We start from the raw sequence: 19,476 nt of genomic DNA, 5'->3' as shown, positions 1-19,476 counted from the left end.
TACCTAGTTTTCTTTTCACATCCCTCACATCAACCCCCTCTGAGCCAGAACCCAAGATCAGCATTTGTGAGCTGGTGACAGCATCCTCAAGAGCACAGAGGGGTTTGCTTGCAGGGCAATTTGAGGCTCTTACAAAACAGGTTAATTATTTAACTCCTTGCAGGGGTGACTTGCTCTTAAACTTCAAAGTCTGGTCATCTTATGGAAGGAGAGAATTTGACCCCAAGAGCACCCAGTTCTCCAAGCATGAGACAGGAATGCTGGGTTTTGTCCTTGGACAGGTAACACATGGCTTGGGGGCACATGCAGGACCCTGCTCCCACAGAGAGAGACCAGACCCTGCCCAGACACCAGCCCCAAGCAACGAGCTGGACCCATGTGGGTGCAGTTTGGAGCAGGGGGTGCAGCATTACGGCTCTCTCTGCTCCCCTCAGAGTGCTGCAGCCCCCTGCTCCCCATGCTGGTCCCTTGCTGCCACCTGGTGCCATCTCACCACAACTGCTGGGGAGCTGGGATGTTGAAATTCGGGATGCCACAGGTTTCGAGGATGGGGACCCCTGGGCACAAAAGCACTTGTGAGGTCCCCATTCTCAACACCCATGATCCCAAGCAGCCCCATGTCCTCCAGCCTTCACCTGGATCTGCAAACAAGCCAGTGACCTCTCCTGCCTACAGGGTCAAAGGCAGGACTCCAAATATTTCCCAACCCCATGGACACCACCATGGGTTATTTACGCTAAGGCAAATGTGTTCCAGAAACTGAATCTGGTCTCCGTGGCATCCCCGAACTGAGGAACGGAAGTACAAAGCACCTTGAAATGGTCAGGGTGGTCAATAACAAGAATTAGTCATGTTACTCCAAATCAATTTTCTTTTGCAACAGGACCTGGAAACAGAGAGAACAGCAAGGACCATATTTCTTTACTAGGGCTTTTGCTCAGCAAGATTCTGTCATTCCCACTGGAAAAAATCAAGAAACTCAAGACTAACTCAACCTGCAAGATGGCTGCAAAACATGCAGAAAAATTCTTCTCATCAGTTACCCGTGGTTCCCTGTGGAAGGGGGAGGAGACAGTGAGAGATTCTCCACAGCTCCATCAGTGGCTCAGCTGAGACTGCCCCAAGGGGATGTGCTGGAGGACTGTGGTAGAATACAGATGACCTTGGCAAAGAGATTTAAAAAAGGGGTGGGCAAAGGAAGATGTAGTTTGGGAAAGAATTATGCAGTATTCTGCTTCCAGGTATGAATTACCAGTGTGCAAAAGCAGGCTGGGGATCAAGGTTGAAGGAAAGGGTGACTCATAGGCTGAGCCACCTCATTTGGAGTGGGGGGTGGTGGAGGGGTTGTTATTGTTACTATTTATTTATTTTAAACCAAACCGACTGGGATGTTTGCCCTCAAAATGCTGTCGCAAGATACCCACTGCTCGAAGCCAGCAAAGTGTAAGGCCAGATCTTGTGTGCAGCTGCCTGCATTATCCCTCCAGGTACAGGAGCAGCTGGCAAAGCCTGCAGGATTTTATTCTGGACACAGGAGATCTGTGAACATGAAAGAGGGAGCTGTGAACATCCTACCAACATCCGATTGGAATAGAAGTAATAAGCTTTAATTTCAACACAGTTTCAGGGTATTCATTAGAATGCCCTCTGGGCCCGTCAGCTCCTGGGGAACTGTGGTGGAGTGTCCAGGACCAGTGGGAACATTCAGGCTCATACAGGAGATGACCTAGGGATGGCCTGGATGGTCTCTGAAGATTTCTCCCAGCTCTGCATTACTATTATCCCATCAAATGGCTTTGGAGCATCGTAGGCTGTTCATTCAGTGCACAGACAGACACTGACCTGGCACTCAGGCTCTCCTGGACATTCCCAATGCTTGTGTGGAAAAGGCAGAGGCCATGGAAGACCTGAGTGAAGCCTCCCCTGCAGCTGTGCCTGTCCCTTGAGAGGACTTTGCATTATCCACCCAGGAATGCAGCTCACCTGCACAGAGGTGAGCCAGAGCCTGGGCCAGGGAATGCTCTGGAAACCCATGGGGAAGCACAAATCCCAGCACTGCTGCCAGAAACCTGCCCACTCACCCAGCTCCTGTGCAGCTTTCCCGGAACACAACAAAACAAATAAAATCAGTAGAGCAGCACACCAGAGCTGGGTGTGGATCCTGCTCTCTAGAGTGAAACGCAGGTTTCTGGGAAAGAGAGGGGTTCTGAGAGGAGTGAGATGGCACTGGCTGCTGTGTGCCTGGCTCTCGGCAGCCACTGGAGCCCTTGTCACCTTGTCAGAGCACCCTGCTCGTGGCTATTTGCTCCCACCACAGACCTGGATGCTCAGCAGTAAAACAGCTTGCTCAGAGGCGGTATTAGGTTTTTTTTCAAGCCAGCCTGTTGTGTTTTGCAGCCTCTTTCCAGGATGTAGTGAAACAGCCTTAGCAAGATTCATTCAGCCTAGGAGTCTGTCTTCTCCGTGTGAAAGGAAAACGGAGGTTTGCCCTCCATGGAGAGGAGCCGCATGGAGCTGCGGGCAGAGGCAGCAGACAGGCAGCGCTGTCGGGCAGGGAATGGCAGGGAGAAGTGGTTCATGCACAATCCCAAACCGCCCCCAAGAGGCTCCTGTTCGGAAAACGGTTTCCAGAAGGAAAAGCAACCAAACCCGAACCCTTTACCAGATTCTGAATGTTAATTCCTGCATTCGCTGCAAGTGTCAGCTGGGGGGTCCTGGCAGGGGACATGTCCCAAGGCAGCCACAGGCAGCACAGGGAACGCGTGCCTCCATCACTACAGGGACAGGGGCTTGGGGCTGCGGTGCCCCCTCTACAGTGGGTGAGGGGAGCCATGCTCCAGGACACTCTCATCCAGAGGACTGTGACACACATTGGGTCAGGGGAGGGTTCAGCTGAATGGTGAGCTGCCAGGGTGGGAAACCCCAGAACAGCACCCAAACCATAGTGCCAGACCCCCCGAGCATCACTCTGCCCTTCAGAGGATGCTCTGTGCAGATGTGTGCTGTGAAGCCCTCCCACAAGGAAAAAAAAAACAACAAAAAAACCTCTTTTTCTGGGGAAGAAAGGGAGAAAGATTCTTTTCCACTGCAGACAAGCATCTGTCTGCAGCTGTGTGGAACAGGATCCAGCCCAGGTTTCCCTGAAGGTCCATGTTTCAAGGCAATCACATTTTCCATTTCAGCATCAACTGGGCACACACCAAGTACCCAGGTACTTGGCTGCCACCAGCTCTGTCCCTCCTGCTCCCAGTGACACCCCAGGAGCAGGTGCCACCACAGACTTGGATGCTCAGCAGCACAACAGCTTGCTCAGAGGCAGTATTAGATTTATTTCAAGCCAGCCCTGTTGTGATTTGGAGCCTCTTTTCAGGATACAGTACAGCAGCCTTATCAAGACCCACAGCAAACAAGGGCTGTGTGTGAAGCTTTACCTCCATGAGCCTCATGACCCAGCCCAACCCCAGTACAGACCTGGTTTAGCCAAACATGGTTACAAGGAAAGGAATACTTATACCTGGGGCAACAAACCAAAGGTACACCTCCTCCCTCCTGACAAACCAGGATGCTCAGGCTATGTGCAGGTGCCCAGTACCTGGGCTTGCCACAACTGGAATCCAGTAGTTTCCTTATGGTTCCATCAGTTGTGCCCTCAAGACACAAAAACCCACCAGGAGGAGCAGGAGCCTCTGCCCCTTCCCAAGCCCCACACCTGTACCTGGATGGTGACTAGGACTCACTGGGGGCTCAGTGAGAAGGGGACAGCAGCCAAAACCAAGGGAGTAAGCCTTCTCTGGTGTGGGGCTTTTCTGGCTCCCAGCAGGAAATGGTGTGCTGGCAGGTGCAGGCAGTTTACATCCCTGCCCCTCCAATCGGCTCAGCTGCTGTGGGGCCAGTCTGGGCCCCCTCCAACATAGACCTGAGGGTTTTTATTGCTGAACTACAAGAGGCTGCAACATGTGATGCAGACACTCTGAACCACCCCAACCTCAGCGCCTACCTGTGAGGGAGAAGCCCCCTCCCACCTCTGTGCTGTAATCATAAATAGGGTCACCTTGATGCATGCATCCCTGCAGCAGTGGAGCAGTGGCAGGGCACGGGCAGGGTGATCAGAAGCCAGGAAGATTCTCCTCAGCCCTCCCTGCAGCTCCTCTGGCAAACAATGCAGCTGCTGAGGCTCAAGAGCCTCCTGGGGAAAGGAGAAATGCAAATACTTTTGCCTGTAAATTGATGTAATGCTATTCCTAGCACAGTGTATGAATTCAGTAAAACAATAATAGATGGAATTGATATTTAACATGCTTGCAAGTGTTTTAAGAGGAATCTTGGTGCTCAAAACCTAATTCCCTTGCCCCTTGAAGTTTTATTTTCCTTCTTCAGTGTTTGATGCCACCTCCTCCTAATAAAATTCAAAAAAGGGAAATGTGTGTTGTCATTGAAGAAATGAGACTTGAGCCTTCGGGGTCTTCAACATCTCTCCTTCCATTATGAAATATTCCTTGAGCCAAAACGTGCATCCCCCAGAAATGTGGGGAGAAGCAGCAGAGCAATACCCCTGTATCATCCCACACCACAGCCACCTTCTTCTTCAAAGGGAAAAATAGTCATTGCACCATGGACTCCTTAAATCACTAGATTTTAATAGCCATATAAATCCTTTGCATACAGCAATCTGTGGCATGAGAAACCATATAGATACCGAACAAGTTTTTCTGGCTTTTACCACATAAAACTATCAGCAATTTTGTTTTTTAAATCAATTCCTGTAGTAGAAACAATAACCAAGCAAGTAACAGCAAATTTCTATTTTTCTAAAAGAACAATGTTTCTTCTCTTAAAAAGAGCCAAGAAGCTGACGGGGAGTTTCAGATGTATGTACAGATCCGGGTACCTCAGGAAGCTGTCAGCACCGCAAGCCTGTGCTCCCAGATCGGGGGGGGAGGACACTAACAGCACCCACTGTCACCCCCTGAGGAGGGCTGGGGGTGACTGAGGGGTGACAGCCACCTGCTGCTTTGCCTTTGAGGGCACCACACACTGCCTTGCCCTCCAGCACACGCTGGTCCTGCCTGAGACCAGGACCAGCGCTCTGTCCCTGGGACAGGCAGTGAGGGACCACGCCTGGAGAGGTGCAGGATGCACCTGAACATCACCTTGCAGGCTGTAAAGTGCAGCTTGCCTGTATTGCCTGTTTCTACCTGCAGTTTCTCTCTGTCAGGAGTTGTAATCATGGAGAGGATGCAGAAGCACACGGTACCTTTCCCCACCACCGCCCAGCACCTCGCGGGCCAGCTGACCCCTCCTCACCGTTCCTGTGCTGGTCACACGCACGGCCCCCTCCCACCCCTCACGCCTGATCCGGTGGCATTGGCTTTTGCAGAATTCACAGAATTCATTAAGAAAATCGTTATTTACATCCAGGTGTTCAGCAGCACGATGTGATAGAGGAGCTGAGACAAGAGTTCACCCGAGGTGGCTGAATCACACCCTGGCCATGGGCTTATTGCTGACTCGGGCTCAGGGGCCAGTCGCCCTGCGCGGTTCCCACTGCCCCGGTAAAGCTGCTGCCTGCACCCCGTCCTCACTGGCTGTGTTCACCCTCAGGTAGAACCAACCCTGGGCAAGGTGGGCTGTGCACAGACACCACACCCTGGGCAACGTTAAGGCATTACAAATACACAGGAGCTATTCAGAGATTTAGAAAAACCCACTCGGAGTGTAAACATTTTTGCACATACAGTCATTGGACTTCCACACATGACTTCCACACATGAAGTTTTCTGTTGTTTTCTGCATAAATCATGAGATAAGGAGCTACACAAAGCACTCAAGCAGACGCCTGGAGCACTTGGGGGTTCTCTTACAGCACAGCAGCATGCAACACGATGGACTCTAAGTAGTAAAAATATTGTAAGTCTCAGTCCAGGATGCTCTCTCCTTCCTACATTTCATATATAGTTTATGTTAATGTCATGAACAACTACGTGCTGGTAACCCAGGTAAGATGGGTGGCTGTGTGATGAGCACTGGGTGATTTCAGCTCATTTCTACCTTACGTCTAAGTAGGAAAGGGAGATACTCTGCTTCTGTTCCTGCATCTATGGAGGTTGCTCAATGACCCCAGGTTGCTGTGCCAGTGGTGCTATAGGTTTAGGTATCAGTGATTCTGCCTTCCTCAGGGACTTTGGCACATTGACCCCGATTCGTACAAGATCCCTGAGAACGTATCAAAGCTGCAGTACTTTACAATTTAACCTGGCATGGGCACTTGGCTCCCTGCCACGCTCATGCCTGCTTCTTGTTGTTATCTATGCCATGCAGCAGCGCCAGGAACTCCAGGATGAGGTTGGCTGTCTTGCGGGGCCGCTCCACCACCACCGAGTGCCCACAGTTCTCCAGGATGTACACGTGGCAGTCTGGAATAGCGTTTGCTAAAGCAGTGGCACCAGAAACATCCAGGACCTGGATGGCAGGGGAAAAAAACAGTCACTGCCACAGTCAGAGATGGGGTTTGCTGGACACTGCAGAAACCCTGTTGGGGTCCAACTGAGATGTGGAGCAGGGATGCAGACACAGTCGTTGTGATGCCAGCATCCTGCCTGGGGGCAGGGCAGGGAGGCTGCATGGTGCCAGTCTCAGCATGCAGCTGGGAACTCTCTTGTATGCTTTTTGGCTGCTGTCTCAATGCAGTGGTATCACTGCAAGCAAACACTTGCATCTTTGCAGTTATAGAGTGCTCTGCATGCCTGCAGTTTGCTTCCTCCCACATCTTCCCTCTCACTCCTGCCTCTGAAACAAACCCTAAGATTTTGCCTCAAAGCCTGCCCACAAATGGCACATCTCTTCCTTGTTGCCAGGACAACTCTCTTTGCTGACACTTTATTGTTCTTCCCAGCCCTTGCCTGCTTCAGTGCTGGCACCTACCCCCCCGCCTGCCCCCTCGCACTCCCCAGCCCTGGCACTATCCTCTCCTCCCTCTGGAAAGCTGGCTGTCAGCTTTCTGCCCACCATCCTGCTGAGGACGTGTGCCTAAGTGCACTGGGGCCGGGGCCACAGGTGCCAGCTCCCTGCAGAGCAGTGCACAGCTCAGCAGCACAGCCCCACTGTGCCCCGTGGGCAGGCAGGGCAGAGAGGGAGACAGGTCTGTGGTGGATGTGCAGGGGCTGCCTACCTGGTCCTGCTTTCCCCAGATGACCTGTGTCGGTGCTTTGATCTTGCTCATGTGCTCGTGCAGAGAGTGCCTGGACTTTTCATCCACGATTTCTAAAAACACTAGTGGAGCAAGAGGAGAGTCAGTCCTACAGGGAGATGTTTTGCCTTCCCTTCTCAAAGGGGGCTCTGTGGGCCAGTCCTGCCAGTATCCCCTCCCTGGGAAACACATGCAGAGATGATGGGCTGCCAGCAAGCCCAGCTGCAGAGGGGCCCTCAGCCAAACCATCTCCTCATAGGTACTTGTTAACCCAGATGGAAGGGCCAGGGTGAAGCAGCAACACTGTCACTAGTGGGGGTGGCAGTGCACACCAGTGACCAAGGTGTGTCCCCAAATCTGTTAATGACATTGCCCCCTCCCACCCTCAGCAAGACAGCACGGGGCTGCTGGGGCCCACCCATGAGCTGGGGACACGGGGACTGGCAACAGCAGGTCCCCACGCCCCGGGGAACCTGCTGGAAAGCCAAGTGAGGAGGCTGCCACCACGCACTTACATTTCCGGTAAAATTCATTGTGTGGGATGCGAACGTCAACAAGGCCCTGGAGGATCTGCAGGGAGAGCAGAGAGAGCTGCTGGAGGGGACCCATGCCCTACACAGGGCTGAGCATGCCCAAGAGCACTCAAGAGCAGCCCTTGTCTCCCCAGCAAGTCTGGCCCCAGCATGAGCTTCTTCCTGAGCACCTGGGTCTGTTGAAACCATGCTTAAGCAACATATATTTCAGCAACAAGTAATATTGTCTTTTATGATGTAGACTTGATTTTTGCCCCTGGCCAGCAGCCACCTCAGCCATGACTGCACTCTTCTTTTTTGCCAAAAACACAAAAGGTCTTGGCATTACCTTACATTTTTTTTTCTTACTCTCCAATCTACTTACTGCAGACTTCCTAAGGAAAACTAGTTTAATAGCCAGCCCCTCACCAAGTTCCTCTCGCTTCACAATGACGCAATTAACATTTCCATCACTTTTACTTAAAAAGCAGAGAACAATCCCCCTCCACATCAGACAACAGCTGCCTTAGTTATTTAATGCTTCCTGCCAGCCATATTTACTAAAAAACCCTTCTACATCCAAGTCTGCTGCCAAAAACTTAATAGGAGGAGGAATTCCAGCAGGGACTGCCAGAGGGAGCTTGGAAAAGAGGGCTTGAAGGGAAAGTGCTGGAAAAATGCTGGGAGTGGGGCTGGGTGTGTCTCACCTGGGCGATGGCAGGGCTGGCAGCTCCAGCTCTACTCCCAGAACTGGGAGTTTCCACCATGTAGGCTCAGGGAAAAGCAAACCTGCTCACCACCTCCAAGCTTCCCTTTCCCAGCTGCCACAGCCAGCATCGGCTTCTCACCTGCTGTGGCACCTTGAAACGAACGTAGGAGCAAAGCTTCAGCATGTCTGCCATCTCCTCGGGCGTGGAGGGGATTAAAGGGATCCTGTCAATGCGTTTGGACTCCTGCAGCTCCCGGAGCTGCTTAATGAACTTGCTGTCAGTGGTACTGGGCAGGCCTGGGTGGAATGAGAAGGAGTGAACAAGCTGAAACCCAGATGAGATCTCCCCCAAACAGCTCAAACAAGAAAACATCCTTGTACTGATCCTCCCTCCTCCTTGCCTCTGGCTTCCTGCCTGCTCACTCTTTAAAAAAATTTATAAAAAGAGGGGAAGAAAACATCTGTACATACAGCTACTTCAATATGCAACCAGAGATACCCAGCCTCCCTCCTGCTCCAGGGTTTGGCACCACCAGCCCCGCAGGCTGGCACGGCACAAGGTGCAGACGTGCATGACTACTTCAGCAAAAGCTACAGTGCTTATTTTTATGCAGTCCTCAGATGCAAACACTAGTGCCCAGGCTGCCACTGCACAGGGTTGGACAGAAAATTTCAGCAGCCCCATCTGCATGTACCGCTGAGGAAAAATTCCCCAGAAATTTAATCTTGAACCTTTCTGCAGCCTCCATGCAGAGGTTTCACATCCAGAAACAGCCAGAGAGGCAGTCACCACCTCTCCCAGAGGGAAGTGGGAACCCAACGCCCCCAGAGCCTGGTAGCTAGGTAACATTTGCTTTGTTTCATTCCTTAGTGCTTATTTGGAAGCTGCTTTCCTTGTGTGGGAGGGGAAAGGAGCTGCTATGACAACTGGGATGCAGCAAAGCCTCCCTGGCAGAGAAGCTCCCTGCCTGCTATGCCTCCTGCAGCCTGTCATGCCCAGGCTTCCCTGAGCCCCCTGTCCAGGGGATGCTGGGGATGGAGGAGATAGAGGGGACACCCTGCTGACCTGTATCCAGCCCTGAAGTGCTCTTCTCACTCAAGGCACCCAAAGGTGGGAGATCAGAGCTCTCCAGCTCCCAACACCCCAGGCCTTCAGCACACCAGGGCTTTCAGGAGGCCAGAATGGGGAGGCCATTCCTGTTGCAGTCTTAATTCCCTCTCCTGAACTGAGAGGCTGCAGACATGCCTTGTAAAATGCCTGCCATCCCAAGGGAAAAGGCATTTTCCTCCAGAGCAGAACTTGTCCCATTTGCCCTGGTCCTGACTCTAACCAAAGACAGTGGGGCAAATGTCAAACCCCTGGAGAAGGGTAGTCAGCTCAAAGCTGTGATTTCCTCTTGTGCCTTGCTAGAGATTTCTGGACTGCAAATACAAATTATTTCTAAATGCATTGCACTATACATCTATGCTGCCTTCAGAACTGCCCTGGACTTTTGCACTGGCTTCTGCTTGCCCTCTCTCTGTCTCACATTGCCCACCTGCAGGACAGATGAGGGTCAGGCTGCAAATATCTTCTGGGTACTGAGCAGCATAGACACCAGCAACATTTCCCCCCATGGAAGTGCCAACCAGATGAAAGGGCTTTCTGTTCAGCTTGATGCACTCCACGAACTGGCAGGGAGCAGAAGGAGCATTGTTAGGAGAGAGGAAACAACAGCACGAGGTCAGGTCATTAGAGAAATTCAACTCAAAAGCTTGAGGCTGGTGGCTCTGGCTGCCTGGGAAGGGAGGGAGTGAGGCCACACAAGGCAGACTCACGGGGCTTAGCATCCTTCACGTCCCCTGCAGAGGTGATGTGATGCTGGAGCTTTACCTGGTGTATTCTCTTAGCTTGCCCACTAATGGAGTAATCATCCAAGTCCGAGCGGGTCGTGCCCTCGTGCCCAGGCATGTCCACACATACCAAGTGCAGGTTCTTTGGCAGGAACTGAAGAAACAAACCAGGGGTGGTTACAGTGCAGGGAAACTGCTGCAAAGCCCAGGATGGGTGGGAGTGGGGTGGTGTCACTCTCCTCCTGGCAGCCCTGGCTGCTTGTGCACCAGAATAAGTTAGCTCATGTACCAAGGATGACATGGTGAGAGAGCATGGCCAAGACTTGCTTCCCATGGAGGCAGCAGGTGTGTACTGCTCTTCCCCTGCAGCTCGGCATGTTATAGGGGTGAAGGGATGCAACAAGCCACGGGCATGGAGCTAAGCAGCGTGTTCCTAGTGTGTTCCAGCAGTCATCCCATCCCATGCATGCAACCATTGGTCTCCCCACACTGCCCCCAAGCCCAGGACCATCAATTCTCAGTAAGGAGCAACATGATAGAAATGGAATCCCACCTTGACTATGGAGAGCCACATGTCTTTGTGAGCTGAGAAGCCATGTAACATCAGGATGGATGGTCGGTATCCAGGTCTTCCTCTATAGGAATAACAAAACTGATAGTCATCGTAGTTTGCATATCTAACCTGCATGCCCAAGGCTCGGCGCCAGTACCTGGAAACAAGGAGAAAACACCAGTGAGAAAGACAAGACCAGGGCCCAGTCACGAAATAAGCCAGATGACAAGTCTGAAGGCAGCCACAGATTTGTTGGCTTACTAAGGCCAGTTCTGTTGGGCTCTCACTGGTGCCATAATGGGACTACTGGAATTACCCCTGTGCATCTGGTCCCTGGACAGGTGCAGTACTGGTAGCTGGCTGCACTGCAGGTGGCTTGTGGAGACATTCTGTCTGTTAAGAACTTAGAAAAAATACCCTCATTTAGCAATGGAAATAGGCCAAAATAACAATGGTAAAAGAGAAAATGCCCAAAGGCTGGTGTGAGGACAGAGACTCAAGAGACAGGGGCAGCACATGTGGCAAGGCACTATACAGGATGGGCAGGCCAAGGGAAACAGTTCTCCCAGGTGGATAAGGTGGATCTGCCACAGAGTTATTTGGACACAGTCCTGCATCAATGGGAGTACATCACCCCACAGACAAGCACAAACTAGACAGCCTTTGAAAATGTATTTATACACACACAAAGGACTGGAGTGGATCATCCTTACACTGGGTTTAGCACCCCAGAAGATAGCAGGCTAACCCCAAGGCTGTTCCTCTAAAAGCAGAGGCAGACAGCTCCTGCCAGCATATGCTTGCAGGCTGCTCAGAGGATGCAGCAAAACTGCCAGCCAGAAGGACCTGGGCAGAGATTATCGGTGACACTTTGGACACATGATGTGTACGTGCAGCCCAAGGCAGAGAACACGGTCCCTTTGTCTGTGTTTCCTCTGTGCTCAGATATAACCCTTGTCAGGACAACTACTGGGCTACTCCTGGTGGCCAAGACACTGGTAAATACTTTTATATGCCGTATCAGAGTTTATTTAAGACACAAGAGCAAGGTCACCAACACTTCTGGACTGTCCTACCTCTCTGCCCACTCAAAGCTTATGCATAGTGAAATCCTCTTTTAGCATAATCCCTTTTTCGAGGGAGTTAGTAGGACTTAAGCAGCATCTCAGCTCTGTGCTGGTCCTACAAGGAGAGGTGAATTTCTCCCTAATAAGTGTCTTAAGAGTCCTTGCCTCAAAGGCACTGGTGTGAACTACCGATGGGCAAGATGATAACATTTTTAGCAACTGATCCTAATGGATCAATTCAGAAGAAGGCAAAATAATCTGTGCAAAGCTGAACTGATCCCTCACAAGGTGTTAACTCACTTAGTGGCAGCAGCTAAACTGATTAACCCCTGCCGCAGCACAGGCAGAGCGGTCCCAGGGCTGGGGTCAGCGGGGCAGCCCTGGATATCCTGCCAGGCAGGAAGGCGCATTAGTGGCAGGGAAAGCAGTGAGGCCGTGGCTGAGGGGGCCCAGCATAACCCTTGACTGCGCCAACTGAGGACACACAGACTGGCAGTGAGGAGAAGGAGGGGCCAGGGAATTATGGAAGAAGGGAGAAGCTTGCCCCAGCACCTCTCAGGAACAGTGCTGCAAAGCTGGAGCTGCATGGGCTGAAAGAGGAGGGGAGCATGGCATGCTGCCTGCACCTCTCCTGTCTCTGCTGATGGGGAAACACAATAATTTCACTCCTCAAAAAAATCCAACTTGGAAAGAAGCCAATAGAAAAGGAAGAGTAAGGGCAAACCCACGCTTCTCATCCACTGTCCCTAACAAAAGAGGTGCCTATGACACACAGCGAATTACAATTACTCCTGTAAGAAACCCATACTGCCAGAAATGCTGGAGGAGAGAGAGAGATGGGGGGACTACACCCTTCAAAGGAAGACAGTCCTTCTGACCCCTGCTCACATGCTCCCTCCCTCACCCAAACACAGACCAACCTGCCCACAGTGCATTTTCACTCAGCTCCTTATCTGCAACCCCAACAGAACAAAGGCAGCAGGAAATCCTCTACCTTCTACTCAGCCTGGCTCTTCTCAGCTCCTGGCATCACACCCTGCACCTCCTGTCCTGCCACCCCTACCTGTGCCTGCTGAAGGCTTCACCCTGACCACACACACTCAGCAGTGCTTTCCAGGGATCCTCCTCAGAATCTCAGTCCATCAGGGTCCTCCCTGGTTTCCACCAGCCACTCATATATCCAAAGAAATAAACCACTTTGACTGCCAAACCCAGTACCACCCAGACATCCATGGGGCAGCAGAAGGCTGTGACACTGCCTGCTCTCCTTTGCAGACTGGGTTTTCATCCCATGCTCCCTCCTCTCTCAGATGCTGTGAATAAAAGGATGCCAATTAAAGTGCCTTTAGAAACAGGCTTCATCCCACTGCTGCACCTCAGTGCTGTGGTGGACAAACAGCTTCCTCTCACAGGAGGTGGATTTGGAAACATCCCTAAGCTGCACTGTAGGAGCCAACACCTGCCAGCAGCACGTGAGGGCAGCCTGACACACTGCCTGCTCTGCTCATGCTGTCTGTCTGCTGCTGCCTGCTCCACACTGGGGGATGAGACCCTGCCCCGACTTCTGAGGGGAGTTATTCCAGCTTTTCCTTGCAACAAACCCAGAGAGGAAAGCTGCCAGTGGGTTTATCACTAATTTCCAGGGACAAAGGAGGACTGAAGGATGTAGAGCTTCCCTCCTGGTATCAGAAAGGACAAGATTCAAGGGGATAAGGAAAAGCATCCCTCCATCTTCTCTGATGCTCCATTCCAGAAGAAAAAGAGAGGATGAGAAAAGCTTCATGCATAATCACTAATGAGGGAAAGGTCCCTGGCTGCTGAGCAGGCTGTCAGCTGGGATGGAGCATGTGAGCCCAGGGACACCCACACCACGGCCACACTGATGAGGTGGAGATCACCAGACTGCCACGGCTGCCAGGCTGGTGGACAGACTGCAACAGCAGTGCTTTTCCCAGTCTGTCCTGTCCTTGGGGAAAGCAACCCAAAGAGGTTTGGAGAGATCTTGCAATCTGGCACTGCAGTGGCAGCCTGGCCAACTGCCCCATGGCACAGTAAGAGGCCTGACAGACATAGGCCTCAGCAGCAAAAATGCAATAGGAAAATGCCATTTTCTTCTCCCAGACATGTTTAAAGCTGCACACAGCTGGCATGGCCCTGGAGGACCTCAGTCACCTGCTGTTACTGCTGTCAGGGGCAGAACACCCAGCTCTGTTCACACCCCTGTGACCTGTGGGGCCCTGCTGGGCACAGATTCCCAGGCTCATGCACTCACCAGTAGTAGATGCGGATAAGCGCCGAGGGCCAGAGGAGGAACGAGGCCACGAAGGCCAGGATGGGGATAGCCAGGGTGCCGCCGGCAATGACAAACATGTTCAGCACATCCAGGTCCATGTTGCTCTTCACTATTCAGCCTCACCTGCCTGCATTTAGGGAAAGTTCTGAGGTTAACCACCAGAAATCATGACAAGTCCTTGCTAAATGAGAACTGTGCTGCCAGATGAGGAGGAAAGCAGCTCTGCAAGAGGCAGATATCACTCAGGAGAACAGCAAAGTCTCAGTTTTAAAACCCACCCGTTTCTTCTGGCTCCTTAATGGATCTAATTACTGCAATGTTATCCTCTCAGGAGAGCACATCTCAAATGAGCAATGAGCCTCCTAACAGGCACAGAACATGTCCGAGATGACAGGGCACAACATGGTCCTTGGGGCACTTTGCAGACACAGGAAGTACAGCCCCCTGAGGGGTGCAGGCAGGCACCATGCTTCTTTTTGGAGCCAGGTGTCCAGCTCTGTCTCCCTTCTCTCCCCCTGCCTAATCCCAAATCCCCAGCACACAACCACTGACCTAGAACTGATGGGTTGAGCCCAGCTCTCATTACCGCTCTGCACAGGCACCAACTAATCAAGGAAGCAGAGCCTATTAATGGACTCTGGAACAGAAGGAAACAACTTGGCAGGGCTCTCTTTGGTGTCCAGCCCTTATCAGAAACAAATTTATCCCCACCCCCACATCCTCACTTCTGCCCCACATTTTGCACTTGGTGTGGATACCAGGTCCCCATCTCTGCTCCTCAGCATCTTTCAGACAAGTCTCAGGGGCAGCAGGTGGAGGACAGTGGGAGCAAGGGCAAGCTCTTGGAAAATGTCATGTTTGACCCTGAACTCTTCCTACCACAGGCAGCTGGGATATATTTTTCTCATTAAGAGATTAAATGCTGTCACACACACATCTCCTCTAATTCCCCCTGCAAACCAACTCACGGCTCCCCCTTTCCTCGGCACTAGCACTTTTGTCCCACATTTGTAAAACAAAATATTCCCAATGTCTGTTCTCCCACCAGCCACTCACTCCCCCCATCACCACCCCCACACTTCTCCGTGTCAGGACAATCAGATTTTTTTCCAGCTTCCTGCAAGACTCCCAGTGGAGTGTGTGTGTGTGTGTGTGTGTGTGTGTGTGTATGTGATGCCATGAAACAGGAACACAATCACCACGGTCACAGCCTCCCGCCCCCAGACACCATCACATGGGAACACACTGGACCCCCACATCACACTCAACCAGAGAAACCGATACCAGAACCTCTGAAGCATCAGCCAGATTTGCCCTCTTCCCCCAGGGAAAATAGGAATAAGTGAAATTTGAGGAATACTGTAAATATTTCCATCAGGCACCTCCTTAACAAAGCCAAACCTCATTTCCGTCTTCAAGCCTGAACAACACGTCGTTATTCATTTAATTAACATTTTTTAGAAAGATCCTTGATCTCGGCATGGCTTGTTCATAGATAAACGCTTTATGCAACCGATAAACCTTATCCATGCGAGCAGGGCTGCGAGGGAGCCGACCCCAGAGCACTCGCTGCCTTTTGCTATGTCACTAGAACAGGGCAGAAATTAAGCACGGGAAATCGCCATTGTTCCCGCTGGTGACCCGTAACGAGAGAAGGCTGCAGGAAGCAAAAAGCGTGGGACGGTGGAAGCCCCTGCGCTCCCTGGCACGGGGTCAACACCTCAGCCTCCACCTCCACACCGCTTTTAGAAAGCTAAACGAGGAGAAAGCCTTTAAAAAGCCCGGCTTACCTTGCACAGTTCCCCTCCTCCTCTCGGCACAAGTCCTGCTCGCTGTGGGCAGCGGCAGGGTCTGAAAACACTGTCAGAAGAGGAAAAAAAAATAAAAAAAACAAGGTCAAAATCGCAGTCCTGCTTTCACTCCTCCCTTCGGGCTCGGCGGCCCGGTGAGTTTGGGGTATTTAAAGCACCAGCTTCCCTTCAAGACGTCTCATAGTCACCTTCTGACCAGCCTCTCCCCAGCTGATGTAAATATGGCCTTCCGTACAATAAAGCCCGCTGAGTGCACTTGTTCCAAGCAGGAGCAAAGTGCAAGCTGCCATCGGGGAAGAAGCGAGAGCCGCGGCGGGGAGCGCCGAGCCCAGCAGCCCCGGGCAGGGCTGCGCGGACCCAGCGCCGCGGGCTCATGCTCGTCCTTCAGGTGATTACTGCTATTAGAACAAAGCCAGCTAAGCTGCTTCTCATCCCCTTCCTCTTTGTCTTAGAGGTACTTTTCCAAGCGCTGTCCGTGCGCCCCCACCGCACCCCCCGAGCCCTCCCTGTGTGAGACAGGCTGGAGCAGAGCGCAGCCGCGGGAAATCGCTCGGGAGGCAGCAAACGCTGGCCCCAGCTCGCCGCCAGATTTCGGCTGTGAAATTCACGGGGGACGATCAATAGGAGCATCGGGGCCACGCGGCACGAGTTCTGGGGGCTGCTTCAGGCCAGAAAATCCCTGAGAGCTCCCCTTGCCAGGTCCGGGGGCAGCCGGGGGCCGCTGTCCCCATCCCATTTCGGCCAGCCCCGCTCAGGGCCCCGCTGGCCACGGGCGCCTGGAGGGGCGGGCAGGATGCTCGGGGAGCCCCACGGCGCTTCCGAACCTCCTGCGTGGGCAGAGCATCGTCACTGATCTCCACGGCTAACTCCGATGGAGGAAAATGTCAGCAGGCTGAGCTATGCAGTCAGGGGTGGCCACCATCACCACAGTGCCGAGCAGCCCCTGCCCGATAAAGCCACCCTGTACCCATCAGTGATGCGGGGACACTGGCTCTCCAAAGCCTCGTGGGAGCACCCACAGTGGCATTGCCCTGAAGTGCTTTGCCCATTGGGGGATGATAACCCTCCCTGCTGCCCTGAGACCAGGCACCATCACCCCAGGCCGCAGCACAGACCTTTGCTACTGGCTAGAGAATAGCTTTTTAGGCTGCTGTGGGTTTAAAAAAAACAAACCAAAAAACAAGCCCTCTGATAACAGCCATAAGCCTTCATACCACAGTTCATCCATCATTCTGAGGTGCCCTGTGACCAAGTGTCACAGCAAGTGGCCCCAAGTGTTGCCACTGCTTCTCAGAATGATCTCCACACACTTCATAAATTAACTTGCAAACATCAGTTGGGCAGCTCTGATAAATGATGTGTGACCATGGCGGTGATAACACTGAGCACACTGCACGCATGGCAGGACATGGCATGCCAAACCAGGAACATTGGTTCCTGTACTGGCAACAAGCACTAACCACCACAGCCTGCATCCCAGCTGGGAGGATCCCCAAAACCAGGCACTCCAGGTAATGGGATGGTCCCAGGAGGGATGCTAAGGGGAGGCTCCACTTCTCCATTTGTTTGCTACTTCCTCTCCTGTGTCAGATTCGAGTAAGGGTCTCAACATCTGCAAAGAGAGGGACCAACAGGTGGAAGGGGTCTGTGTGGTCACTACAGAGGACAGCATGTTGGGGGCACTCCCAAGGCCATGAGACAAAGGTATTTTTCCTCTTTCAAGCTCAGTGTGTCTTTCCAGGGAGGCTGGGGAAGACCCAAGAATGTAGCTCAGGTGTATCTTTAATTTTTTCCAAGCCCCACAAGAGAGGCAGTAGCAGCACAAAATCCATCCCAAGGCAGAAGGGCCTTGGCTTGGAAGAGGAAACTGGCAGCTGATGTGCTGGGCAGTGCTGAGGAAGGCCAGGCAGGGTTTTCACAAAACAGGAATCACATGTGTGCTGTCACTGCCAACATTCAGGCACAAAGGCTGTCTTGGACCGTGCTCACTGGGACTGGCTTGCACAGCTGCTATTGCACCCGGGGTTTTGCTCAGCCCACCTGCACCCAGCACAGTCCATGTCTCCCTGATCACTGAATAGCCAAAAGCTAAGCAGCACATTTAGGCATGTGTTAATTTTTTTCTTTTAAAGATCTGAAAAGGAAAAAGGATCAACCAGTTTTAAGATACCACTGTAGAAATAGGGGCTTTGAGGGACCTTGGAGACTGAGGTGGGCCCTCCAGAAGCCCTGACTCACACCACTAACCATGTAATAAGAAAAACCCAAAACATGAAAGTGAACCCTTTCCCTTGGAAACTCCCTCACCCTTGGATCATCTGTAGCCAGAAAAATAAAATTGACTAATAACGATGACATAACAACTGTTGTGATTCCCCAGTGGGGTAGTTTGCTGTGGGATCCTTTAGGTGTTAATCACAGTGAAGTTGTAATTTAATATCTGAAAGATCTCTGTCTGTCAGTCAGCCAGCTCTCAATGTTAATCTGGCCTCTGGTGAGCTGAGAGTAGGAAATGTGCCCTTTCACCTTCATTTATTTATAGATGGCAGAAATGCAATCATTATTTCTTCAGCAGCGTTTCACAAAACGTCCATCTGAGCAATTTGTATCTGTGCAACACGGCTCCAAGACGAGCCACAGAGCCTGGGCTGGTCCCTGACCCTGCTGCTGTACCCCAGGCTGGGAATATGCAGGGTATCAGCATCACTGCCAGCCAGCCTGGGGACAGGGTGGATGAAAACCATGACCCGAGCAGGCTGTGCTGCCAGTCAGCTGCTGGTTTAGAAATTCATAATGTGCCCATCCTCCTTCCGGACCCCGTCGCCATCCTCATCCTGCCGCACACGCACGCAGCAGAGCATGCACGGCACATCTGATGTCACGAGAGCGCTCGGACTCAGCCGTCTCCTGGGGAGGGGGTAGGAAAGAGTTCGGCAAGGATGAGCTGGGGGTATCCAGGGGCCACATCCTGGCCCCTTCGCTCAGCACACAGCCCCTCCGCTGCCCACCCCCCCCAAAGCATCCTCCTCCGGCAAAATGACAGCATCCTCCGAACAGCAGCAGCTGAGCCCACAGAATCCTCACAGAATCCTTTAGAGTCATAAAACGGACTGCTTTGGAAGGGACCTTAAAGATCATCTTGTTCCAACCTCCTCGCCACCAAATTATTAATTGTTGGGGGAGGGGGGAAATTAAAAACATATTAATTAAATACTTGAATATATATTTTAATGTTTTTCTTGGATTTCGTCTTTGCTCGCGATCTTCTGCCGACCCGCAGCAACACCACAGTTGGGACTGGGGAACACCCGGACTCCGGAACGGCCCCCCCCCGCTCACTTCCCCCCCCCGCTCCTGTCATTGCCACCGTCAGCCCCGCATGCCGTCCCCCCGCCTCTCACCGTGCCGATCCGAGCCGTGCCGGGCCGTGATGGCACCGCCGGGCGGCGGAACGCGGCGGCTCCGTGCGCCCTCCCCCGCGCCGGTGCGGCTCCGCGGGGCGCAGCGAGAGG

The 19,476-nt window shown here is 52.4% G+C and overlaps 1 protein-coding gene across 2 annotated transcripts; it reads right to left on the bottom strand.

Moving 5' to 3' along the window:
• Positions 1-4,617: 4,617 nt before the first annotated feature.
• Positions 4,618-19,471, bottom strand: ABHD6 (abhydrolase domain containing 6, acylglycerol lipase). Of its 2 annotated transcripts, none has more exons than XM_015641394.2 (10): positions 19,366-19,471; positions 15,944-16,013; positions 14,133-14,280; positions 10,794-10,950; positions 10,281-10,394; positions 9,946-10,078; positions 8,547-8,704; positions 7,702-7,756; positions 7,169-7,269; positions 4,618-6,459 (listed from the first exon to the last, which is right to left on the bottom strand). In XM_015641394.2, exons 3-10 carry the CDS (start codon positions 14,249-14,251, stop codon positions 6,283-6,285), a joined length of 1,014 nt encoding a protein of 337 aa, XP_015496880.1. In that variant the 5' UTR covers positions 14,252-14,280; positions 15,944-16,013; positions 19,366-19,471; the 3' UTR covers positions 4,618-6,282. The 2 variants fall into 2 exon arrangements, with proteins under 2 accessions (XP_015496880.1, XP_015496882.1); XM_015641396.3 differs by lacking the exon at positions 19,366-19,471 and adding an exon at positions 16,153-16,444.
• Positions 19,472-19,476: the final 5 nt, after the last annotated feature.

This window comes from Parus major, chromosome 12 (genome assembly GCF_001522545.3).
Source record: "Parus major isolate Abel chromosome 12, Parus_major1.1, whole genome shotgun sequence".
Lineage (NCBI taxonomy): Eukaryota > Metazoa > Chordata > Aves > Passeriformes > Paridae > Parus > Parus major.
This window is presented reverse-complemented; position numbering and strand designations above follow the sequence as displayed.